Source organism: Pongo abelii, chromosome 1 (genome assembly GCF_028885655.2).
Source record: "Pongo abelii isolate AG06213 chromosome 1, NHGRI_mPonAbe1-v2.0_pri, whole genome shotgun sequence".
In the NCBI taxonomy this organism is placed as follows: domain Eukaryota; kingdom Metazoa; phylum Chordata; class Mammalia; order Primates; family Hominidae; genus Pongo; species Pongo abelii.
The window spans coordinates 72,977,415-73,004,418 of record NC_071985.2 but is presented as its reverse complement, the minus strand read 5'-3'; the positions used below and the strand labels follow the sequence as shown (position 1 = coordinate 73,004,418).

Sequence of the window (27,004 nt, the reverse complement as noted above, 5' to 3'; positions counted from 1 at the left end):
TTTGGGCAACAATCCAGCCGAGTTTTATGACTATAAACATTGATTATCATTGCAAGCCTATCAGACTGTGAGGTCCTTGAGGGCAAGAACTGTACGTTACTTATCTTTGCAGCTCAGTCGTCGGCACAGTATGTGGCATAAAGTAAGTTCTGTCCTTAGCAGGTCGGAAGAGAGAGGGGAGGGGAGGGAGAGGAGGGAGAACGGAGAGTGGGGGAAGGATAGACAAGCTAACTATGGCTGTAGAAGAATAACTGAATCTTTGTTTACTTATAAATATAGCATAAAATGTCTTTAAATATAATTTCAGTCAGCAGTGTAAATTTAAATTTCCAGAGAACCGCAGAACTTTTAAAAAATCAGGGAGGGCCTAAATCTAGTCCTAATCTTCTCACTCACCATCTTCCCAGCTTTGAGGGAGTCATTAACCTCACTGTGCATTAGTTTTTCTGTCTGTAAAATGGGTTTGCATTGCTTGCCCTGCTCCCTCACAGAGTGATCCTGAGAAGAGATGAACTGAGGTGGGTGGGAGAGCCTGTCTGCAAGAAAGTGCTCTTCACACGGAGGAATCGCTGTGCCTCAGGAGGAGTGGCCGCACACAATGCTGGGACTTTGGGGGCAGAATTTAGATAAATTTCCATTTGTACAAAGACCACCCCCCTTTTCTGAGAATTGACTAGTTTTGCACACTCTTTCCCGAGTTTTAAACAATGAAAACTTTTTGTCACAAAACACCTAATTAACATAGCCTTTCAAAACACAACTTGGAAAATGCTGGTTTAATTGGAGAATGATTTAAGTAAACCATGTAGTTAACTTCCCCTTGCAGGTAAATTCCCCAGACTCAGTTTCCCCATCTATAGGGGTTGCACTGGACTTAGGTCCCACCTAACTTTAAAATGTTCCCCCTGACTTTAAAAATGTTCCCCCTCCAGTCCTAGAGGCTCTTTCCTCAGAGACTAAGGGATGGCCTAGGGTGACCTATTCACTCACATTTCCTGGAGGTAGCATTGAAAGTCCTGCGTCCTGGGACAGATGGACGCCAGGTGGCCTCGCTGGCAGCTCAACTCACCCACAGAACATGAGGATGTTATACAAGGTGGGGTCGTCCGGGAAGGGCGCCATCTGCTGGAGGCACAGCTGCTCACAGCCGCCGTTGAAGCCGTCGGAACAGTCCACCCCGATGTGGCGGTCATAGCAGCCAGAGCTGTCCTTCATGGGACTGAGTCCAGATGGGCACTGGCACAATCAGAAAGCATCCACATACGTGAGTGAATCGGGGAACTGAGTTCTCTGGGAACTGAGTGTAACCACTGACACCAATTTGTAGCACTCAGCCTTGAAACTATTAACATTGGCAAGTAATCCATGAATTTCCTACCACAGCGGACTTCTTTTAAAAACAAGTGACCTTTTTTGACGTCTTGCTTCTTCTTTCTAGACACTGATAACACACATTTGCATTAAAGACACTTCCTCCAAAAAGGCTGGAAGAGAGCACTGTAGCAAGACACAGCCGAGGTGTACTGGCCTCCCAAACGGGCCTCTGGCTGGCAGGAGAGTGGAAGTGATGGGCCAGAATGAAAATGCATTTGCAAAGATTCCACTGGGCTATGGGAAGGGAGTGCTGCTGTTTGGCCTTGGTGGTATTAAGAGTTTTTTAAGTGTCTAAAGCCCTTTGTCAACAATGGTACCAAACAGCAGTGTTGGGGGGAATGGACTGAGCCAGGGCTTCCAGCCTGAAGGAGGAAGTGAACATTCCCTGTAAGCTTAGACGGGGGTTGCTCTCATAATGGGAGTAGCTGTGTCATCACCTCCCTGTGTCAGGGATGCTCTTTGGAAGACACATGGACAAGGGTACCTACTATATGGTCACCCACAGGTGCTGCAGTTGGGTTTGGCTGGATGCTTTTAATGCAAAATATTTAGCTTTTCAGCACTAACTTGTCCTCAGTAATATACTCCCCAAGAATTACAGCAAAGAGAAAATCTAAGAAGGGATGTCTTTTCCCAGGAGAAGACAAAAGGACTTGGTGAGCAATTATGGCACTTACCCATCACCTATTATATGCCAGGCAGTGGTCTAACGTGCTCACTAACTCATGTGATCCTCACAACACCCCCAGGAGGTAAGCAGTATGATCATCCCCATTTTGCATATGAGGCAACTGAGGCACAGAGAGTTTCACTTTCTTAAAGTCACACAGCTGCTCCTGGCAGAACCATGCTTGAACCCTTTGTAGGTTGGCTGTGGAGTCCGTGACTTAGCTGCTTCATCATTAGCACACACCACGCTTAGCCGTTTACACAGTAGTCACCGTTTACTGAACAACTTATGAGGAGTTTGGCACTATGCTTAAGTACTTTAGGTATTTTATCTCACAATACCCTATATTATCCCTATTTCAAGGTAAGGACACCATTAACATTGCCAGTTAATTCACAAACTCTTCTCACTGCACTGGGCTCTGTTTCAAAGTCAATGACTTTTTTTCCCCATCCTGCGCCTTCTGCTTGTGCAACAGATTCTGTACATTTGCATTAGAGCCAATCCTTTCTAATAGGCTGGAAGCAGGTAAATAACTTGCACAAGGTCAAGCAGCAAGAGTCGGGCAGAGCTGGGGGTCTGTCCAGATCTGACTCCAATGCTGGGGCTTTTAATGACTATGCTGTATACATACCACCAAGAAGTTAACACACTCCTCCAAAACCAACAGCAAACTAAAACAAAACTTTCTAAACTCAATGAAACACAGTGTTAAACATCTCCCCTCCCTCCCTACTGCCTGGTGTGCACTTTCTCTTTGCTGCCAAGCACCTTGTCTTAGTAGCCCACAGCTGCTGCAGGTGTGCCTCTGAAAACTCACCTCTCCTTCCTCCTCTTTCTTAGTTGAAGATCATCACCAGGCAGGATATGCACTGTTTGCTAACACTAATTCTGTAATTTCCCAAATAAATGGCCCCCTGTGGGCCTGCCAGGCTCCCAGCCTGGTCCATCCCCCTTTCTACCCATGAAGGCAGCTGGAATGCTGGAAGGTGACAGCATTTAAAGAAGTTTCCAAGGGCTGCCTCGTGCTGTGCAAACCCAGCTGTTCCAGATGATGGTAAACAAGCAAATGAGGCAGCTGAGGATTGCCCCCCATGTTTTGCTAGCCTCCCACTAATCATATTCCTTGGCCACACAGCTGTTAGGCCAGATGTGCCACCAGAAGGGAGCTGGCTTCAGCACTGTGCAGCTGCCTAGGCATGGATGCAGGATGGAAACCTGGAAGACATGGAAGTTTGATTGGAATTGAATGGGCTGCACTGGTTGCCATGAGTTTGGTTTATTTTTCCCTCCTTCTAGACAGCTTGCTAGAAGCCATTAAGCAGATAAAGTCAGTCCTTCTTTTATTCCCACCTCATATGGTTTCAGCCCTTGTACCACCTAGCTACCTCAGTCACTAGCCAGTAGTTTCCATCTTTCCAACCACCCGCTTTTTTTCAGAGATCTCCTTCAAGCATGATTTTTGACAAAGACTTTGTTGAATGAAACATGAGCAGGCTTTGTTTCAGAATTCCAAAACCACATCTTGCCTGGCTTTAATGTCTAGATGACCACTGCTATCCCAAATTGGACCAGCTGAAATTCATACTCTCTTAGGAAACTTGCAGAAAAGACAGTTAGCTGTCTTGTCCAGGTTTTTTTTCTTTTTTTTTTTTCTTATCAGTAAAGCCAAAAATAGTATTAACAGCTATCAGAAATTAAGCAATTCTTTGTGTAGAATGGTCTACATATGTTATCTTCAACTCAATAACACAGGTACATTTCATCTCCTACAATTTAAAGATGAGGAAAATTAGACTCAGAAAGATGAGGTAACTTGTCTAGGGTCCCAGTGGTGGAAAATGGCATGATCAGACTTTGGGCCTAGATTGTCTGTCCTGAAAACGTGTGTGTTTTCCATCTACTCCGCCATGCTGCTTCTCTAGTATGATAAAATCTGGATTCATGAGAATCCCTAAAGAAACAAAGTCAATGTGTCAACAAAGCAAAGCAACCCTGTAGATTTGTTGATTGCTTTAAGGAATTCCCAGAGTGTATTCTGGGGTCAGTTACAGTTTTGTAGATTCAGCCTAGTATTTTCTTTCTCTCTTTCTTTTTTCTCTCTCTCTCTTTTCAAACACACATACACACACACACACATGCACATGCATGCATACACACACACGAAGTACCAAAATACTGAATGTAAATATTTTAGGACAAAACATTATAAGTGTCCAGAGTGACGACCTTGATGGCGAGTCAAGATCCTCAACCACTGAAAAAGATGCAATTATCCCTACTGCACTGGAACTTCCTTAGGTTGCAGTTCTGAGTAAAACATTTTAGAAAGATTTCCAGAAAAAAAGGCTAAAACCCAAAATAATTTTCTTCTTAACCCTTGGGAACCAGAACACACATTCTTTAAGGAGTTTCCTAAGGTAAAACTTTGTTTTGTTTTTTGCCTGAATCTTCTTTCTGCTGTTGTATCCACATTCTGGGTTTCCTCAAAATCTATAGCTAAGTACAAAGAAACCAGAGTCTCCAAACCATGCCCTTCGTCCTAGAAGTGTTTGTTGCCAGAGTCCTGTTGTCAGGAAGAAATCCTGCCTCCAGGAGAAGCATGCATTTTCTGTTTGCAAGGGCTGGATATTCTTTTCTTCTGGCTGTGGACAATGCCTCCACTTATTCCTTGAAAGAGAACTGTTTGATCAAGAGAGACCCCCAAGGTCATATATTAACTCTTCTTTGCATAGGTTATATTTAGCATTCCCAGGGACTTTATAAACTACAGGCTTAAGAAGAAAACTCCATTTATTATGGCAACAGCCCTCCCCTAACAGAAAGGTTGAACAAATGAGCTCATATTTCAGTGACCCCTAAAATACACAAGGTTAATCATCTTTCTTGAGATGCTCATGTCTTCTTGACTTATTAGTGGTCTAAGGCATAATTTGCTAATGAGATTAAAATGATTTTTCCCATTCAACTCCTTTTCTTTGTCATCTTTCCCCTCTTTTCCTACCAGTGATTTTTAGTTGATTAATTACTTAGGAGGCTGATCAAATCTCACTAAGACTCACTAAGATGCATACTTCCATTCCAGATTATGAAGTGGGTGCTCTGTTGGGAGATGAGTATGAGAGATAAATCCATGAACATATTCAGGGCCTCTGGGAGAAAAGGGATAGATTCTTGCAGCCAATCCTGCCTCACCTTACCTTAGATGATTCATAAGACATGCAACTATAATTCCTATTAGAAATAGGTTCTCTTTTACTAAATGGCAACCTCACTTCTTTTACAAATAATGATTCCCAAACTTTTTGATGGGCTCTGACTTGCAGGCTCAAGCCATGCAGGACTTCTCCCAAGGGGAAAAGTTTGATGGAGTTAAATTTATATTTCAGCAGTGATAGCTTCCTGCCTCCATTTCTCTGGAAGCCTCTGAGGCACACTCTTCTGCTTACTGTCCTATAGAGAGAGAGATGGTAATCTGTGATGGTCTCCGCACATCTGTGCTCCAGTAGAGGTGAAATGACACATTTCATGGGAAACCATTGTAGATAGCATGTGGAGGGAAGGGCGGCAGGGTCATTGGGTAATTCAAAGCTCATTAGAGCATAATGCTCTGGCAAGGAAGGTCATGTGTTCAATACATGAGAAAGTGGGCACCCGATTTCTCCCCTTCCATGGCACAGGCTGCTCACCTGTGTACATTCTTACGTCTTACAAAGCTAAGGCATTTTTTGGCCACTTTCAGAATGAGTGTGAAGTTAAAGAAGGAGCATTAGAGCATGGGTTTTCCTCTTTTTCATTGCATTAGAAATCATTTTCAAAGATTCAAACAAAATTGTATATGAAACCTCAATAGATAAACTTGATAAGGGTGAAGATATACTGGCTAAAGCTCAGAGCAGGGAGGCTGAAGTCCTGCCAGCCAAGCCTGCTCCAATCCCCACTGCCATCTCCCATGGCTGCTCCCTCCAATGATGTCCCTGGCATAATCCTAGAAACCTGTGAAGATATCACCTCACATGGCAAAAGCGACTTTGCAGATGTGATTAAATTAAGGATCTTGAAATGGAGACATTACCCTGGATCATCTAGGTGGGCTCAATGTAATCACAAGAGTCCTTGAAAGTGGAAAGAGGAGGCAGAATTGGAGAGACAGGGGGATGTGCTACAGAAAAATGGTCAGAAAAATGCACTGTTGCTGGCTTTAAATATGGAGAAGAGTCACGTGCCAAGAAATCTGGGTGGACTCTAGAATCTGCAAAAGGCAAGGGAATGGATTCCCCATAGAGCCTCCAGAAAGAATTGCAGTCCTGGTGGCATTTTGATTTTAGCCCAGTGGGACTCAAGCTGAATTCTCATCTACAGAGTTGTAAGTCAGTAAATGTGTGTAACTTATAGCCACTACTTCTGTGGTAATTTGTTACAGAGGCACTAAGATTATAAGTACTCTTGAAAGACCCTATAGGGCTCACTCAATAGACCAGAGAACTGCTGCTGTTGTACATCACCAGTAAGGAACACAGCTCTTACCTTGCACACTAAGAACAATGAGTAAGAGTTGGTCATCAGCAGTGGGTAGCTGACCATGATGCTTGGAACCCTCATGAAATTTCAGCAATCTGTGGGTAATGGAGAGCAGTCTGGCTTGGAATGGTGTGACTGTGGTTTGTACAGGTCTGTGCCTTTCACAGATATTTGTTTCCTGTCCTCAGAGACTATATAAACAATAGGGCAATTAACTGTGTAGCAATTAACCCTGTAGGAGTCCATGCATAACTGAGAAACATGTCCTGCTTCCTAGAAAGAATGAAGGTTGAGCAGCCTATGCGGACCAAACAAGAATCCCACCTGTCAGGTTTGAATTCAGCCAGGAAAATATAAGGGTGTATGCTCTGCCTCTGCCCACATCTCTGCTCCTTCCTTAGGTTCCTTAAGAGTCAGCATGTTCTGAGTTTCTTATCTCTCTCTCCTTTCATAAAAATAGGCCTTTCTTGGGAAGCCTTTCAGTTCAGCACCCAGAGGACTAAAGGTAAAGTTTATGTGGAGAGGAGGAAGGTGGGCCAATGCTCTGCAAACTGCAGATGGTTCAGCTGATACCTTTGTCCCTGGTCCACTTCCAGATGACAAGGGACCACTCTGCTGATATATCAGAGCTTTAGGACAGCACCGATGCTCACTGGAGATGGGTCAGGCTCAAGGTCAAGTTTCTGACCTTCTCAGTGGAGTCACAAGGGTCATGATGGGAATTAGCTCTCACCCATCCGTCCTCCTGCCTCAGGAAGCCTATGCTTCACCAGCCAATGAGAAAAAGGAAATCGAGTGTGTCTGCCAATCCGCCTGCCCCTCCTTCTGCAGAAGCCACGTGGTCCAGTGGCTTCAAAGTGTTATGCTAATACCAAATACTGGTATAACTGGGTGACTTTCTGCAGTGGCTCCAATTCTAAAATGCAGCAGCCTTATTGCAAATGCATATTCATTAGAACTATTCCTGCTAGCTCTGTCTCACAGATCAGTGTTAAAAGAACAAAAATCCATCAGCATAGCTACGTGCCAAGTAAAAGGGGCTAGGATCACCAACAGAAGGCACCTGACAGGCAGACCCTGAGGATCTCAGGAAGGGACACAGAAGTGGCAAAAGAGGGTGAGCCTAACCCTGTGTTTGTCTGTTAATGCATGTGCATGCTCAAACCCATATTGCAGTGGCTACAGAGGGTAGGGAAGGAGGTGCACATATGAACACACAGTGTTTCAGCACTTAGAATGACTCCAGACAGTAATAAGAAATGAAAGGGTCAAATCTGGATGAAGAAATATAAGCTGAATAGCTTTTTTTAAAAGTGTCTCAGCTGGGAGCTCCATTAGACAGTGAAATTGTCTGCTGAGGATCCCAGCTGGGAGCACATTGCTTAAGACATGTGAGTGGACCAGCCAAAGGGAGGGTGGCACTGTGGTACATCAACTTCCTCCTTGGCTGCCTTTGGGAGGCATGACCTAAAGAGCACTGTTCTTTGCATTTTCCTGACAGTCCTTCCCGTTCTTCTTTCCCCTCCTTATCATGGACCCACAGGTTCTCCTCCTACCTGCCCCTCAGTGCTCTCTCTCTCCTTTTCTTTTTCTTCATTTTCTCTTCCTTCTCAGATGAATCAGCCTCCTGTCAACTGCTGCCTCATAGGTAAAATTTTGGGAGGCCTTAGAGCTGGGAGCACTCCACCCTGTACCAGGCACATATCTGTCTTTGATTGAGAGTAGCTCCCTGAACAGAACAGGTGCTCAGTGATGGGGAAGAGGAGAGGGGAAAGATGGCATCAGCACAGCATCCTCACAGCTTGTCCCTGCTCTGGGTCCTCTCACAAAGCACAGCTGTCAGATTGGAAAGAGAGATGGGGCACCATATCCTCCCCAGAGCTAGAAGCTCCTGCTCCAACCACCAATCCAGTAGAGCTACCAGTGAATCATCTCTTCGTCTCCTCTGCTGTCAATCCGAATGGCTTTCCTCCCTGCCTCCTCTGACCCATTCTCTCTCCTCTCTTGAGGACTATATCATTCTGCCTTCAAAGAAGGGAGGGATGGAAACAGACAATAGTGCTATGGGCATAAGAATGGCCCACACAAAGGAGCCAGCAGCCAAAGGCTTCATCTGCTCCTGCCTCCATTTCCCTGCATGGCGCAGTTCAGTCTTCACATCCATGATGTGGGAGATAGCTCAGTCCACTGTAGCCCAAATTGTCTTGCTAGTTAATAGTATCACATTTTTTTAAAGAGACAGGGTCTCACTCTGTTGCCCAGGTTGCAGTGCAGTGGCAAGATCATAGCTCATTGCAGCCTTGAACTCCTGGGCTCAAGGAATCCTTCTTCTTCAGCCTCCAGAGTAGGTAAGACTATCAGCATACACTGCCATGCCCAGCAAATTTATTCCATTTCTTTTTTTTTTTTTTGTAGAGATGAGAGTCTCGCTGTGTTGCCCAGGCTGGTCTCAAACTCCTGGCTGCAAGTGACTCTCTCACCTCGGTCTCCCAAAGCATTGGGATTACAGGTGTGAGTCAGCCACCATAAACAGAGTCCATAGAGCTGATAACGAAGTACTTTAGAAGCCCATTTTTGAAGAAACGGGTGCTCATTGCTGTGGTCACAGAGGGGACAAAGTTTTTTTTTTTTAATTTTTATTTTTTCACTACCATTCCTGGCATAACTTACTTCTTTCATCACTCTAGTTTTAGGTAGATTTCTCCTAAAATTTTCTATTACATTTAGAATCAATGTCATACAATTAAGCAATTATTTAGTTCTTATCAACGAATTTTTTCTTGAATAGTTATAGTGCACATAGTAGGTACTCCATAACAACTTCTTGACTAACTGATTCATGATTACCTTCTCATCCTTATCAAGAGAAAATACCTAATTTACACTACATGGTGTTTACAACAGGGGATCACAGCACATTTTTCCCTATATATCTGTATTGTGTCTTCCCCCATGCCTTCCTCCCCATCCCCAAACAGAAACTACTAGCTTGCAGGGCAGACCTACCACGCAACCAGTGGAGTCCAGCTTGCGATCTGAAATACAGCGGAAATTCTTACTGCAGCCCCCGTTATCTTTGCTGCAGTCGCGCACCGGCCCAAAGGAATCTAAGAGAACCTCCAGGCTGTCGAAGGAGGATGAAGTCATCAGCTCCTCTCTGTGGGGAGAAAGAGTGGGAGGCAGGGAGGAGTCAAGGAGATTCCAGATGCAACAAGTGGCGTTACATTCCATGCTCCTATCTACTCAACTGAATTGTATCTCACTCTCTCTTACAAAAATTGAAGATCAACTATACTCCAAGCCTCGTACTAAAAAATGATGGGCGTTCTCTGTATCTAGCAAATGAGCCAAGGCTGTAACGCCTGGTCAAAGAAAGAGGTCTAAACTTGGGCAAGTAAATTAACATTTTATTGCCTGTCAGTCCTTAGCGTATGTGAGAAGTGCTTACAAACTCTAATTTTATGTCTTCCTCCAGTGAATGAGCCTTGGGATGTGCAATATTGACCCAGATAAAAAGCAAATCCTGGCACAACATAGGGGGAATTTGCAGGCTGCCTGCCAATTTTTCCTTTTAGCTTGTTGTGACTCCTTCCCCAGCACCTAGAACCTACAGGTAGTTTCTCATTCTGCTTCCCAAGCCAATTGCAGGCCTCAGTCCTGAAGCCAGACTCACCTGACCTCCACAGCATCTTCCATTACGGTCATGTCTGTCTTGCACTTTGCTGATGGATTGATGGCCAGTTCGGCTGGTGGAATCACAAAGCTCTTGCTGAGGGGCAACCACATGCCCTCCCCAAGGGTGTAGGTGAATCTGCAGGGACACCCAGTGCCAGGTGGTCATGACTGCGGGCATAACCACTCACCACTGGGGGATCTGGCATTTCATTACCAGCGCTTTCTTCTCACCCTTTGTAGTCCTCTTCAGAAAGATTGCCTTTTTATGGGTGCAATGACTAAGTTCTAAGGAGACAGAGAGGCCAACCCTTGCTCATATGGCCAGGCAGCTGGAGAAGTGATTATGGTGCCTGCTCACTAGTTGCTAGAAGTAGTTTTTATCAAGTCATAAAAAGCAAGTTCCAGCTTTCTTCAGATTTGAAGCTGGGCTTCCCCTGTCTTGAGTCAGATATAATTGGAAGCATTTTAATTGAAGAGGGATGCCAGCCTCCCACCGTCCCCATCCCATGGCTGCACACCCACAGTGGTGGCAATGGCATCTCTCTGTGCCTGGAGGACCCCTAACAAAGAAAAGAAAGAAAGAAAGCACCCCTTTACAGCTTCTGTGTGATGGGAACAGAAATGACTGAAGCCAAGAGCCTCCAGGGAGGAGAGAAGAGCAGATGAACAAATGAACAAAACAGGCCCAGATTTATTCTCTGCACTCCTACCCACACCATTGGCTAAAGGTGCTAACCCTTGGGATACAGGGAAGATTTTTTTTTATTCTTACAACAAGGGCTAGAAGGAATAGAAGAATCAATCGGCATTTCAAGGGAGAGCTTAAGAAAACCATGAGAGATTATTTGTTTATTTATTCATTCATTTCATTTCAAAGGCATTCAAATGCTCTGTGTTCATAGTCAAAAATAGTCTGTGGGATGAAAGCCAGTGTGGATGGGATATGAGGAGGCTGTGGCAGTCTGGCATCCCCTCCCCACTTAATGTGGAGGGAGGAACAATGGAAGGATGCTTACAATTAAACAGAACCAGGCGCTGACTACATTAGCATGCTGCTCACACAACACCATTTCAGAATCCTGCTCTTTTCTCTTCCCATGCACAACCCTCTCCCCTCCCCAGGTTGCCTGAAATTCTAGGAAACCAGATTGATGACTTCAGATCTTTTATTTAAAAAAAAAAATGTAGCCCTCTGCAGTAAGCTGGCCACAGAGCAGACCCATTGACTAGGGCTCATGAGTTAGAGGGCAGAGAAGCCACATGATTTCTGCCTACACCCTTGAAAGAGAGTCCTGGGCCCTAGAGCAGCTGGAGGGGTGTGGGACATATGCCAGCTTAACGCAGGGGATTTCCAGGGGCCAGCAGAGCCACTGGTAGGAGGGAAGTGGCCAGGATTTGGGGGATTTTCTCCAATTTCCACCCTGACTCTTGGGCCTCTACTTCTCTGACCAGTTGGTGAACCTCTGCATTAAGCAGCATTGAAATGTCAGAGATGCTTCTGGCTCTGAAAGAGTCACTCAATTCTCCCCACTCACAGGAGTATCAAGCAGTAGGTCTGTGCAGGGAGGTGCCTGCACCAGGAGAGGAAAGCTTGTTACTTAGGGGACAATAGAAGATCATCACTTCATTCTTCTGTGAAGCAGTTAGCAAAATTGGAAGCATGACAGCCCCTTCACTCACACACACATACACACACACACTCACAAACACAAACACAAACACAAACACAAACACAAACACACACTCACACACTTCATCTGGTAAGATTAAGGAGCCCATTCAGGGCTGATTGCCTCAGGTACCTGGAATCCGGGACTTAAGGATAATGTAGGTTGAAGAAAACAACCTCCAAGAATTTGTATAATTTCACTTTGCATTTCATAATGGACATCCTTGAGTTAGAAACACTATAACAGGCAGGCTGGAGTGGGGGCACCTCCACTATTATATCATTTTAGAGAGAATGTCTACAAGTAGTTTGAATAGTAGCAAGGAGGAGGCAGCTTATTGAACATAGAAATAAAATTTTGTTTTCTATTTTGATTTCAAAATTACAATATTTGCATTGATGCAGAGCAACAAATCTGTGACCTGTGGTTTATAATTTATGTAACTGATTTTAGGAAGCCATTGGCAGTTCTGTTACATTTCTGATGGTTAATTTTTCTTTTGAAAGAGGAGGCTCCGTGCCCATCCATCTCACAGTTCTCTTCCTCCTCTGAATACATTAATATTTCTAAGAGAAAAGCAAATCACATCTACCCCCAACTTAAACTGTTTATGGCACCCTGTACCTACAGAATAAAGTCCCAGCCTCCAAAGAGGTCATCCCCAATAGCTGATAGCTTCTTCAGCTTCTTTTTTCACCAAACCCTGGGTCACCCTCTGCTCTTACAATGAGACCTGACCATAGTTCCTAAAGTTGTCCTGATTTTCTCACCTCTTTGCTTTTGCTCCTAATAGTCCTTTCTGGATTTTCTCCCCTCTCTTCTTTGCCTGACTTCTAATCATTTGCAGACTCAGGTAAGATCCTACCCCTTCCAGAAAGCTCCCCAGGGCCTTCACCCTCTACCCTCAGGCTGAACAAGGGGCTGAGCCTGTGCACCTGACTCAGAGCCCCTTGCTGCTCCTGAAATGATGAGTTGTGCCTGTCTCTTCATGTGTCCATCACCACTTAGAAGAATGTGCGCTCTTGGATGGCAGAGGACAGTTCTTGTCATTTTTGTATCCCCACTGCCTCATACAATTTCTGCCCCAAAGACGTCACTCAATAAATATTTATTGACGGATCAATAACGATATTTCACTAGGTTCTTTAGCTTGCACAAGTTTCTGGGGACCATAATCTCAATGTTCAAATTTAAAGATGGAAGCAAAGGTGAAGATTATCCTCCATGTAGAGCAGGCTATAGGTTAAACTCTGGGTTTAAACTGATTTAAAGGTTAAGGTGGAAATGAATTTGATATTGTGAGAAACCTCCTGTGTGCAAAGCAGCTCCTGAGACACTGCACTGGACCATGTTAATAAGAAAAGCAGCCTCTGGTAAGATCAAGGTGAAACCCTGTAGGGGAAGCAAAGTCAGGTGTTGGGTGAGACTAATCTTTGCAGAGAACTGTAAAGGGGCAGGTGCTCTGTAGCATGTCCTCATTTATCCTTACAACTGTCCTCTGAGGCTGGTCATCTGGCCCCATTTTACCGATGTATCAACTAATTTTTAAGGCTAGTAACCTCTCCAATGTCACCCTCTGTAAATGGGAAAAATTGGGATTGGTCTGATTCTCAGGTATGGATCCCAGCAGCTTTCTAGTTCATGCTGGCTCAGGCCTACGGAATTCTAAAGTTTTCTTTCATCTGCAAAATCTACTGAGTAACTCCAAAAACCAAATATAGAACAAACTGTCAGAGAAAAGCTGTGTCCTAAAATCTCATCTGTCCCTCATTCATGCAGATTTGGCAGGAACAACTTCAAAAAGCTACCCAAGAGAAGCTGGGTGAGCATCTAGAATGCTTTCCCAACTCGGGCCTTCTCTGGAGACAGCTGGTGCTGACCAGGGCAGTTGATGGCTCAGCTGTGCACTGAGTCCTGCACACAGCCCTGTGTTCAACTAGAGCTAGAAATTCCTGTCCAGAGGCAAACACTCACCAGAGAGTGCTGCACAGAACAAGGCTGTGGTCTCACCATGGCTTGCCATTAAATGGAACGTGAGGAAACGGATCAATTGCTCTTGACCTGGCATCTCCACGCTTCCTCAGAGCAGGCTATTCCAGGACAAGGAATAGTTCCAAAGGATGCAGGCACTCACTTTGAGGGAAGGTCTCTGTGGGATCAATTTGGTCTGTACCAATCCCTACCCCCACAGTCCAGTGGAAAGGAGTGAGCCTAACCACAGTGGAAAGGACTTTTTGGACACTGGAATGGGTTTGGTGGGAAGATTCAGTTGGTAGGTTCAGGGTCCTCTTAGATCCTTTGAGTCTAGTTTAGGCCCTTCCCAAGTTATTTGGGATTGCAGATTATCAAGGTTAGGTTGAACATCAAGGTCTTTTCTTACTCTGGGTTCAAGTTTTTAGGAAATGCCTGAAATGATTATCTACATATATCTATTGAAGGCCTGCTGTGTTCAAAATTGTATGTTGGATGTTAAATATTTAAAGTGATATAAGATACCATTCCTTCCCTCAAGAAGAACATCATTTCATTGGGGAAAAATAGGCAGCTGAAAAATAAATATTAAACAAAATAATTGACAAATACATATTAAAATCAGTATATTATAGGCATTTGCAGGGTAAAGTCATTGCAGCTTGGTACAGTGGATTGGAGACATTTTAGAGCAATATTCTTCAATCCTGGCTTCAGGTTAGAATCACCATAGTGCGTTTTAAAAAACACTCATGCCCTCGCCACACCTTCCAGAACTTATGAATTAATTGGTTTGCTCTGGGTATGATCGTCAGTCATTTTTAAAGCACACTGGGGACTCTCATAGACAGCCAGGTTTGGAGATTGCTTTTTGGATGAGACTGTAAATGCTTGAAGTCAGAGACTACCTTGGTCATATTTGTTTGGTTATATCTGCAGCATCCGAAACAGTACCTTGAAATAGTAGGTGTTCAATAGATGCTGAGTTTGGTGGAGACTTGATCTGGACCATAAAAACTGGTAGCATTTATATTACGAGAAAAATGTGCATTCTTGCTAGAGGAAAGGGTATGAGCAAATGAGCAGAGTGGGAGATATTCAATTTATTGTGGATATTGGATCACTTAGAAAACAGATTCAACTAAGAACAAAAGGTTCTCTGGAAGAAGAGTGGCTCATTTAGAGGAAATTGTATGTTGGCATTCAATAGTAAAAAGATTTAAATGGCGGAATTTAAACTCTATTTCAGAGTCCAGAGAGATGTTCAGGAGCTTGGAATTCAACAGGACACTAAATCATGAGTGAGCATAGTAGCAAATAAGTAGCCAATTACAGTCATTGACGAGGTCATATAATTTTTTAGAGTGGTCGTTGGTAGGTGGTTTACTTGGATGCCAGAGTGGTTTCGATTAAAGTTCCTGGTACCTAAAATAAACAGATTGTGACCCATTGCTTTCATTTGAGAGGCTAGTTATTTCCATATTAGGGATAAAAATTCTTAATCACTTATTGATTAACCAACTGGCTCCTGAGATATCTGACCTCATGGGTCAAACCACACAATTGGCACCCTCTATAGTGCTTGGATAAAACATCCAGTTGGCAGCCAGCAACTTTGAAAACAACATAAATCGTGCTTGTGTGGATAGAAACAGTTTTTGTGCAGGTTTTGCTTGAATAGCAATTTTCTTAAGGCCCTTGTTTTCAAACTGTTAGTTTCTGACTTTTAGGGAATGGGGAACTTATCCATGTCAATCAGCCAGATTCCACTAGGCTCCTCATCTGCCTTATCTTTATCACCCTTTGAAGTCCTGGAAGATCAGCAATAGGAAAAAGAAAGAAAAAGTCAGCCGAATGATAAATCCTTGTTGGAAAGTTTTAATGCCCATGTCACAGTCCAAGGAATGGAGCTGACATATCTTGCAGCACAAATCCTCAAAAGCAGCCTGTAGCCAACGCCATTAGCATGACCCAGACTTCCCTGGGACAGACACTCAGGAAAGAAAAGGACAAAGGAAAGCCCTCTGAGGAAGTGGTTCTGTGAATCCGCACTCTAGCTAGGAGCATGCCTAAGAGAACACTGCTATGGCTAAGCTGAGTCCACCTCGAGCTACAGGAGGAGCAGTAGAAGCTTTGCAAAAGAGTGAGCTCTAGGAGGCAAATGCAGGAGCAAAAATTAACACCTAGGCCAGGAATGGCTGACAGGGATGGTCTGGGAAGGGGCTTGGAAAGGTGGCAGTGAAGAAGTGAGACTCAGCAAACTATATGGATGCAAGTCTTCCATTTGTCCTACGCTGCTCACCATTTGTCCAGAAAAGGCATGCAGTAGCTGAATTCATCAGCCGCTTATGCAGGACTACTCACTTCCTCTACTAGAGGACTTACTCAAGGAGGGACATGTATTCATGCCCATACTGCCAAGCCAAGCACTTAGAAGGAACTCAGCAAATGTATGTTAAGTGAATGATAGATTGACAAAATGAATGGATGGTAAGATCTTATTTTGGAAATAAACTGTTCCAGCTAAGACCTAGTATGAATTAAACTTTATGATAATTGAATCCTTCCTGGCTGACACTCAAATTATTCCTCTGCTGTGGACCTTTCTAATACATGCTATTCCCAGGTATGTAGGTAGAAATTTGGGAGGGAGTAGAAGCATCCAATTTGATCAGCAAAGTAGTAGGTAAAAGAAAATAATAATGAGGTAGAGTTTAGAAAAGGGGAAGGCAGGGGTGGGAGAGATTCATTTTGAACAACTTAAGACTCTATGAGGAAGGTGCAAATTAGATGCAAAATGGAGAGGCAGAAACTGACATTAATTGCCTACTCTGTGCCAGTTTCTGTGCCAGGGACTTTCCCTGCATTATCTCATATATCCCTCACAATAACACAGCCAGGCATGTAATATAGCCTCATTTAACAAATGCAGAATCTGGAGGCTTCAAGAGGTTGAGTAAATTAGTGAGGTTCCCAGAGCTGGCAAAGAAGGAAGCCAGGGCCCAAACAGAATCTGTCTGACCTCCAAGTCCTCCATGTTGTCCCTGGGCATGACTGGGGGCAAACACTTTTGTTAGCAGGTGGCCTTGACAACTCAAGGTGTTTCCCATTTTATACTTTACCACTAGGAAAGTAAGTTCGGGGGAAGCGGAACACAGGGTTTGCAGACATACATAAGCAAGTCCCTAGACAATCACTTACCTAAATATTTTATCAGAGGGCTGCTCTCCCAAAACCAGGTCAAAGCCTCGCTGAAATATTGTGTAAGGCCATGGCCTAAAAGAAGAAACATCATTCAATTAAATTCAACTCAGCAAATACTCACTGAACACCCACTTTGTACCAGGCACAGTGCTAGGTGGTAGACGCCCAGCCATCCAGGGCATAGCCCCTGCCCTCAAGAAGCTCACTAATATGAGCTCACACATGACCTTGAATCCTGGGACCTGACGAAGAACACGATAAATGTAAAAATCACTGAACTACTAGGAAAATGGAATTTAATAGCCATGACAATTGGAACTACATATAGAGTAAAATTATATGAAGATAGACCTCACATATTCATAATTCGTGGTCCTTTAGATGTAGATTCACAGAAACCTAGCTTGATCTCCCTTAAGAAGAGCAGCGTGATTTCTTGGGAATCAGACAGTTCTGGATTCAAATCTCATTCTCACGTTGAATCAACTGTCTGACCATGGACAGATAATTTGCTTGCCAGTCCTAATTTCCTATAGGGTCAATAAATGATAGCTACCTAACAGACCATTGTGAAGATTAAGCAGACCTCTTAGGCCAAAGACTGCAGCTCATACAGGATATTCAACATGTTTTCTTTTCTTATTCAAAATGACAAGAGGATTCTGGGTCTTTGATAGGTTTCAGACATCTTCAAACATTTTAATGTCACTCACTCAAACAGAAACAATTGAAATCATGTTTGCAAATATTTTTTAACTGTAATTCCTTCTAGTGAACATCTAGGTATTGTCACATGTATTAGAAAGTAACAAGACTATTTCTTTTAAATAGTGTGTATCTTTTCACTAACCCAGATCTCTAAGCCCATTATTTAATTATTAAAGCAAGACTTAGCAAAGCCCAGATCTTGTGAGTACTGAGCTATTGCACACACTAGGTGGATTTAGCCCTTACACTTGTGCAACTTACAGTCTCATAATGAACCCAATTATTGACAATTTTACTGTAGACATTCCTTTTGTTTTCAAGGACTACAAAAAGTCAGGAGAATAAATTATAATTATTATTTGGAGCTAATTCTAATACTAGGAGTTAATCTAGTGGTTTTCAATGCAGAGGGTATCACCCCATAGAGGGCATTTTGATAAATGTATGGCAGTTGTTCTTCAACGACACAATGACTGAAGGTCATTATTGCCCTTTAGAAGGTGGGGCTAGGATGGCTAAAATAGTGCATTGCTCAGGACAGTTCTGCAGAACAAAAATTTTCCCATGTCCTACAAGCTTTTGAATGTCATGCAAGACATTTATTTAAGTTTTGAAAACCCGCTTCTAATGGTTTGAGCATAGATGCTAATTCCATTGACATATAAGCACGAAGTACAGTTTCAATACACAGTGAATTTTCTAGGTCCATAACTACTTTATAATTTGAGGGGAGGTTACACATTGTATAATCACTTTGAATCACCAATACAGCACATGTGTATCAGTCTGTATTGCTCTCACACATATCATAATACAGTATTGCATATTATATTACATATTATATTATGGTGAATCTGTACTAGGTACAAATGTCTATCAAATTTATTATTTATTTTATTGTAATGGAGCATTAAAATACTTATTATAATTAGCATAGGAAGATATTATTAAATATTAACAGTTATATCATTATAAATTATTCTTATTTTCTCCCTTAATTAATATTGAGACACTATATTTGTTAAAATTTTGTATATACAGGTTTCATTTTTTATAAATTTTATTTACACATAATAAAAGGGGTTAAAAATATTTGTTACAAAATATTGACAGTGTTGGAAATCACCAACTTAACCCAACAAGTTAACAAATTAATTACCCAGAGTCTTTATTTGTTTCAAGGGAAAGCCATTGGAACTATATAAGGAAGTGGCTAGGATGAATGTATTCATTATTTAAGCTTACTATTTATAAATGCATTATTCCTGGGATTCAATTTGGAAATACCTAGAGGCAAGAATTGGCTCCATAAAGTATCCAAACAGTATACTGTGAATAACTCTTGCATCAAATAAAAGGCCCCTCCCCAGGTGTTTTTTATGTTTGTTCATCATTGTAGGTGAACCCACAGAGTAGGGTTTGAATTTGATTCTTTTTTGCTGAACAGAAAAAGGTGGTTTATGCACAGCTAAAAATATCTGTTAATTCAAGAAAAAGTCTAGAAATCCCAAGAAAAAAATGTTCCCTATAATCCCAGACACCTAGAAAGGGCAATAAAAAAAGGGGGACGTGCAATTTTATTTATCTCTATTTTGGGCAGGATCATATTTTATTTACCGTCAGTTTAACGTTTTAAATAACATACATTTTGCCTTCCAGCCATTTCTAGCACTCAAAACTGATACAATGTGTAATTATAGTTAATTGTTGGCATAGTTCCTAGGTTGTTTGAAAATATATTTTCAGGAGCCAAATGACTGGCATTAAATACTATGTGAACAATTAGCTATGCAGAATGACACAAATAAACCTGTATTCAAGCCAAAGCCAAAGTTAAGGAAGCAATGAGCTTGGACATATCTATTAAGCACACATCCAGTGTTGCTAAGTAGTTTAGGTCAAGGAGACCTCCTGCTCTTGAGGGGCCTGAAAATTAAGAATATCAACTCAAATTGGAAGGATGTAGAGAAGTGCAGTGCAGATCCCACCCTGATCACATTTAGAGGCAGGAGTGCAGTGTAGACCCCACCCTGATCACATTTAGAGGCAGGAGTGTAGTGTAGACCCCATCCTGATCATATTTAAAGGCAGCAGGGCACAGTGGTTTTAGGACATGGATTCTGGAGTTAGCCTGCCTATTTCAAACGCCAGCTTAGCCACCAATCACTGTGTGACTTTGGGCAAGTTCCTTCATCATTCTGTAACCCCATATCCTCATCTGTAAAATGAGGCTGATGGTAACAACTGTATTTATTTGACAAAGTTGTTATGAGGAGGAACTAGCTAATGTAATTAAAGTGCCTAGAACAGTGTGTGGCATTTAGTGAGTGCCACACATAGAATCATTTGTTAAATAAGTTAAATTGATCAATTACATGCATCAAATATAAATACTATAATAAGGAGTGGTTCCCAAATTTCAGTAGAGGAAGAAGTGTCTTGCCCTAAGGTGCAAATGCAATGCCAATGCCAGGCTTTAACTCAGATTGTAGATGTCTTCACATAGGCTGGAGAGGAGGCAACGTGAGTATGGAAAGGCCAAAGCCCCGACACCCCACCTCCCACCTCCCACCTCCCACTTCCCACCCAGTGGTCACTTCACTGGGCAACTAACTCTACAGCATTGACATTAAACACAAAGAGCAGGGAAGAGCATATTGTGAAACGGCAAGAGAAGTCAGCGAGTAGCAAATTGCACCAGCAAAGGAATAAAGGGGAATTTACTTAATTTCTTCCCTCTAGTCCAGAATGATCTGCCAGAGAGACGAGAAATCTTACTTGATTTATTTAGCAAATATTTGTGGAGGCCTATTGTGTGTGAACTGTGATATTAGGCAATAGGAATTGGGATAAAGAGATTCTTGCCCTCAAAGGAATCTAAGGTCTTTGTGAAGAAACACATATAGACCCAGACAAACCACTGAGAATGTTAAAAGGGAAAAGGAAGGGGTTTTTAGGAAATAAGCTAAGTGGTAATGGCTAGTGGTAGAGTCTCCATCCTGGGTGCAGAGAAGGCTGGTGTTGGCAGTGCATGGAATGACAGTGGAGGGTCTAGCAGGGGAGCTTGGTGCACACAAGTAGAAAGCCACAGATGGCCATACAGGAAAAGGCGGGGGCAAAGTAATGAAGAGCTGGACGTAAAATCACTCATAACGCTTTGAAACGGACTTACTTGAGATCCACTGAAAGAGGAAAGTCCTCTGTATTTGGGCTCTTTGAGTGCAAGTGAAAGTAAGAAAATACTCCCCCCAAAAAAGCCTATCATGAAGTCTTGTATCCAGGTTTAAATGGAAGTTGCCTCTGAGATGCCTGCAAGCAGGGTCTAAAGGCCCTTCTATGTGTCCCTCGCCTCCCTTTGCTCTGTTTCTCAGACTATGGACTTCATTCCAAACAGCTAAGACACATGGTGGAGATGGCCCCTAGCCGTATGGGCCACAGAATAAACACTTTGTCTCCTCATTAGGAAATAAAATAATCTGTGGGAGAACTGCCTGACATATTCTGAGTCAGATGAGCAACCTGGACCAATCTCTCGGCCGGGTAAGCAGAGGCTTCTAAAGAGACAGCAACTCCTATCTGGTTTTCTGGGTTGGAGCTGGAAAGGAGAGTGAGTGGCAAGCCTCAGCTTCTGTCTGCTTGCAATGGTAAGAGTGTTGCCTCAATTAGAAGTGAGCAGCATTATTATTGAGCAGACTGTGCCAATATTCGTTTTGTGGAAAGGGCTCTAAGCCATCGAGGAGCCCATGGATGGTGTCAGGTCAGATGTGGGGCAGAAGGTTGAACCCTGCCATTGGAAGGAACTTTCAGTCTCTCGTATCCACTTCGATATGTGGTCTCCAATATTCTCTCAGTGCAGGGCAAACCACCCACATCTTTTTAGTCAGAATAGAGCATTTTTGTTTGTTTGTTTGTTTGTTTAGATCTTCATTCTAACAAATAAAGACCCTGATGATTGTCGTCCCATGTGGGCAGCTACAGGTGGCTTCCATTCAGGCACATCACACGAAGCACCGCAGACCCATGCCCATGCAGGAACATAGCCTGTGCCACAAAGGAGCCCATTGTAATGGATGCACAGCAGCCAGCAGGCACACATGCAAACGCATATGCTGAGAACTAGTGGTAATCTTTTATTTGCCTTTTCTTTCTTCCTCCTGTCTCACACAATACCCACAGTCTATTCAGAGTCTTCTCTAAGCACTGGCAATTTTCAAGTTTTTGGTTTCTCTCCCAATTCTCTCTCCTCCCCTTTAGGACATATCCACTTTTGCAGGGATTTTTCCCTTAGTCTGGGTGATGTGTTGGGCCAGAGGTTGGCTGTGGCCTTGACTTGACTTGATGCTTGTCCTTCATGCTGATAGCTTGGGCATTTCTTTCACTCTGTAACCTAGTGAGTGAGTAAAGACCCTGCGTGACCAGCCTGACTGGATGCTCCCTTCATATGGGCTATCTCAGTGCAGCAAGGGACTACTCTTGCCTTAACAAGGGTACTTTAAATTCACTTTTTGATTAAGTGCTAGTCCCAGCTTTCCACCTAACTGTGGCACTTGGAAACAGAGCTCAGAAGCTGTTGGCCAGCATGTCTGGTGATAGGCCTCCTTGTATAAGACTTGCCATCCAGGGATACGGAGGAGAAATAGAGATAGGTAGGTAGGTAGGTAGATAGATAGGTAGGTAGGTAGATAGATAGATAGATAGATAGATAGATAGATAGATAGATAAAAGAAAGCAAGAAAGAAGGAAAAGTAGGGAGATAAGCAGAGTGAGAGAGAATATATGTATGTATATATGTATCTGTGTATATATGAATGTGGGTACGGGGTGTGTGTATGTGTGTGTGTGTGTGTGTGCGTGTGTGTGTGTGTGTGTGTATTCTCTTTGATATAGTCCAGCATAGATGGGATGTTTCATTCAGAAGCAGTGATGAATAGGGCATTTCATTACGGGCTTTGAGAAACTATAAGCTTTTTCCGGACTTACATGTTATTCTACCTGTCATAAAAGGAACATTTTACAAATGAAATATTTGTCCACAGTTAAATGAAAGCACATCCTTTCAAGCCTGCCTCTGGCCCACATTTGGCTGAGTTTCTGGTAGAAGCATGGTCTCAAAGTTTCTGACCAGCTACTCATAGCACTTTGGGGTCTCAGTATGGGATATTATATTTATATGTAATGTGAGAACATTTAAACATTCCTTTTCTAAACTAGGTAAATAAATCACAAGAAGGGTGTAATGAAACAAAGAGAGAATAGAGGCTCATTTTAACAGTGCTTCTGGAGAAAGGCAGTTTGCAATATATACAGGAGAAGGGTGAAGAGAAAAATGGCAAAAATGAATTTTTCTGCTATGCAGTTGGCTGAACCATCACATGCCTCAATTTATCCTAATGATAAGATGGGGAGATTATTACATGTCACTATCTTCACAATCATTACTAGTTCTGGGAAAAATAAGTACTTGGAACGACCAATCCCTAGATTATCTGGTAAACCTGCGGCTTTATTAGAAGTTAGTAAGAATAATGACGAATAATGATGCCTAAAGTTTACAAAGGATGCTATAAGGCTTGAGGCCTTTGCAGATGTTTCTCTACCTGGAATACCACCCCCGACATATCCCTTGTCCCTCAACTGCTATTTACTTGGACAACTTATACTATTCTTAAGGTCTAACTGAAAAATGACTTCCTAAAATAGGCCTTCCCTGGCACTCCTAGACTAGGTTATATTTCCTTGTTATATTCTCTCATGGCACCCTGCACTTTCCTTTATAAATATTTAGTGACTATTTTCTGCTCACCAGATGTAAAGGACCTTGTCATCATGACTACTATACCCACAGTGCGCACAGTAGTACCATTACATAGCAGGTGCTCAAGAAAGAGCTCCACTGTATTGCAAATGAGGTTGAGGGTTAGACAGAGCTGAATCTAAGCCCTGGATGAGGCAATCATTGAATTATATGACCTCAGATAAGTCCTTTGATTTCCCTAATCTCAGTACAATCATGAGTTGCTCAATGATGAGGATATATTCTGAAAAATGCATCATTAAGTGATTTTGTCATTGTGTAATTATAGCGCATTTACACAAACCTAGATAGTATAGCCTACTAGACACCTAGGCTATATAGTATAACCTATTGCTCCTAGGCTATGAGCTTGTACAGTATGTTACTATACTGAATACTATAGGTAATTATAATACAATGGTAAATATTTATGCTTCTAAACATAGAAAAGGTACAGCAAAAATACAGTGTTACAATTTCATGGGAACACTGTTGTACATGTGGTCCATTGTTGACTAAAATGTCATTATGTGGTACACAACTGTACTTTCATCTGTAAAATGAAGATAAAATGGTGCCTTGAGTTATTACATGTTGATCAGCCAGCAGTATTCAGAGTCCACATGAGGTTAGCGGTCAGGGATATTAAATGAGACCGATCAGTGTGGTGGCCAGCTGCAGTCATTTGTGGAAACACAGATAGGGAGCCACATGGTTGTTGAGTTTAACCAGTGTTGAAGTGTTTCAATGAATAAAATAAAATGGTGATAAAAGAGTGCCTACAGTTGCTAAATGAACTACTACTTTTTTTAAAATTTTTAATTTTTTTAGAGACAGGATCTCACTCTGTCACCCATGCCGAAATGCAGTGGTGCAATTATAGTTCACTGTAGCCTCTAATTCCTAGACTCAAGCAATCTTCCTGCCTGTGCTCTCCAAAGTGCTGGGATTACAGCTGTGAGCCACCATGCTTGGCCTCAAACTCATGTTATCTTTTACCATATAAATCTCATGCAAAGAAAAATTAAATATTGATATGATTGTACTATTTAATGTCTATTAGTAGAAAACAAACTTATTTATAATTTTTTATACGGAAAAATAACACACTTGTCAGTAATTGGAAGAGTAGTTCGTGTAGGTGCGGGAGCCAGACTGAGTAGGTTTAAAGCCTGGCTCTACCACTTACTATCTGTGTGACCTTGGATAAGTTCATTAATTCATGCCATGAGAGTGCCCTATCCACTTCCCTCCTTGCTACAGTCATACCTATACTGCTCTGCCCCCATCTTCCCTCCTCATTTCAGATCCTGGATCACTGTCCTCTCCCAACACTTCTCCATAATTTTTGGTAACTTAAATATTCACTAAGATCAAGTCACTCAGCTCTTTGACCTTTCTCCTCTAATGATCCTATCTCTACCCTCCTTTTCCCATGGTCATGTCCTAGATAACCAATATCTGCAACCCCTCCCTGGTCTCAATTTCAAGAATCCCAATATCTAAGCATCATCTCCTACTTTCCCAACTTATTGTTTCTAATGCCACAACAATTTTCTACCTCCTGGATGCTTAGAATTTATTCATTCTACCACTGTTTTTCTGACCTTCACCCACCTCGTGTATGTTCTTCCTTCTTTTTCACATTAAATTATGTCATCCATTATTGTAATCATTCCCTTTCATGTAACCTCAACTCCCACGCTCCTCCACCACTTCATCATACTTGTCTGAAACACTCCAACACTGGTTAAACTCAACGACCCTGTGGCTCCATTTCTGTGTTTGCACAGATGAATGCAGTTGGCCACCACACTGATCAGTTTCATTTAAAATCCCTGACCGCTAACCTCAAGTGGGCTCTTGAATACTGCCCAGTGATCAAACTACATTTTCCTCGTTCATTCACTCTCCCTTTCTCTAGATCACCTTTTCATACCTTCTTTCTCTCAAACCTCTGACACCTCCTCCCCCATCTTCTCCCTCAGCACATGATGTGCTTCCTCAATAACTGAGAAAACAGAGGTAATCAAGACACAAAGCTTTCACCACCACATCCACCTGCCTGCCTGCCCATGCCTATTACTCAGGCCTCCTTCCAGTAATTAGGCATGAACAGTTTCCACTCCTGACTAGAGTGCTGCCATCCCAGCCCGCTCCTGGCATTTCATAGGCAATGGGATATAAGAAGGGCCCTCCATGGAAGTTACCAGTGCAAACTCCCCTTTGCTCCTATGTCCTCAGGCAAATAAGAGCACCACAGATCCTCAACTTCTTCACATGTATAATGGGAATCCTGAAGTACAGTATACGCCAAAAAAACATGATATTGTTGAACACCATGTATAAATAAATTTCAAATTCTTGATAATCTTTGGTTATTAATTTTTAATCATTATTTTGGGTAGCTTTCATTCTATATTTTAATGTATATGTGCACACAGGTGCTTTATATAAATTATATCATTTAAAGATAGAGCAATAAAAAACTGACATGATCCCTTCCTTCTGTGGCTCTATTTTCTCAACTATAAATTAGGGATAATAATATTGTCTACCTCATCAACTGCATAGGGTTGAATACTTTTTTAATATGTGCAAATAACTTTCAATAACCTTGGGATGCAGTCAATTTTTAATAAATATTAACTGTTATTATACACACATTAATATGAATTTTGATTCTAAATGTTGAAAAGAATTTTTTTTTTTTTGAGATGGAGTCTCGCTCTGTCACCCAGGCTGGACTGCAGTGTCGCGATCTCGACTCACTACAACCTCTGCCTCCTGGGTTCAAGCGATTCTCCTGCCTCAGCCTCCCAAGTAGCTGGGATTACAGGTGCCCGCCACCAGGCCCAGCTAATTTTTGTACTTTTTAGTAGAGACAGGGTTTCACTATATTGGTCAGGTTGGTCTTGAACTCCTGACCTTGTGATCCGCCTGCCTTGGCCTCCCAAAGTGCTGGGATTACAGGTGTGAGCCACCGCACCAAGCCTGAAAAGAAATTTTATAGATTTATCAAATGATTTTGAAACTGGTAATAGTGAGCAAAATGTTGTACCTTTTCTTCTAGATTTGGAAACTCAAGGATACAACCTTGCCCCAAAACATGGCAATAAAGACAAATACACATGTACACACATGTAAACATAAATGTAGTGTTCACACTTGAACTTTTTGTCATCACACTCAGTCTTTTAGCCAACAAAAATCAAGTCAGAGAATAAGAAAGTGAGGGGCACTCTCATGGGCCCCAGTTATTCAGGAGGCATTCATACCTTGACTCCCAGCACCTGACTTAGAGGGAGAAGGGCCAGCTGCTCCTTTGATTTAAGGGTCATCATAGAAGGCAGAGGCAGAGTTCATCTGTCCCCACATGAGGAAGCTTAGCCCAGAGAACTGTAGTTTCCCTGTATA

The 27,004-nt window shown here is 42.4% G+C and overlaps 1 protein-coding gene across 3 annotated transcripts in view; it reads right to left on the bottom strand.

Moving 5' to 3' along the window:
• Positions 1-27,004, bottom strand: part of ASTN1 (astrotactin 1) — a 314,886-nt gene that overhangs the window by 87,714 nt on the left and 200,168 nt on the right. For all 3 annotated transcript variants that reach the window (XM_054524823.2, XM_054524812.2, XM_024236699.3), the window contains exons 9-12: positions 17,083-17,157; positions 10,239-10,376; positions 9,572-9,722; positions 1,070-1,236 (exon numbers count right to left, since the gene is read on the bottom strand). In XM_054524823.2, the coding sequence (XP_054380798.1) occupies positions 1,070-1,236; positions 9,572-9,722; positions 10,239-10,376; positions 17,083-17,157 (531 nt within the window). The remainder of the gene's footprint in view (positions 1-1,069; positions 1,237-9,571; positions 9,723-10,238; positions 10,377-17,082; positions 17,158-27,004) is intronic.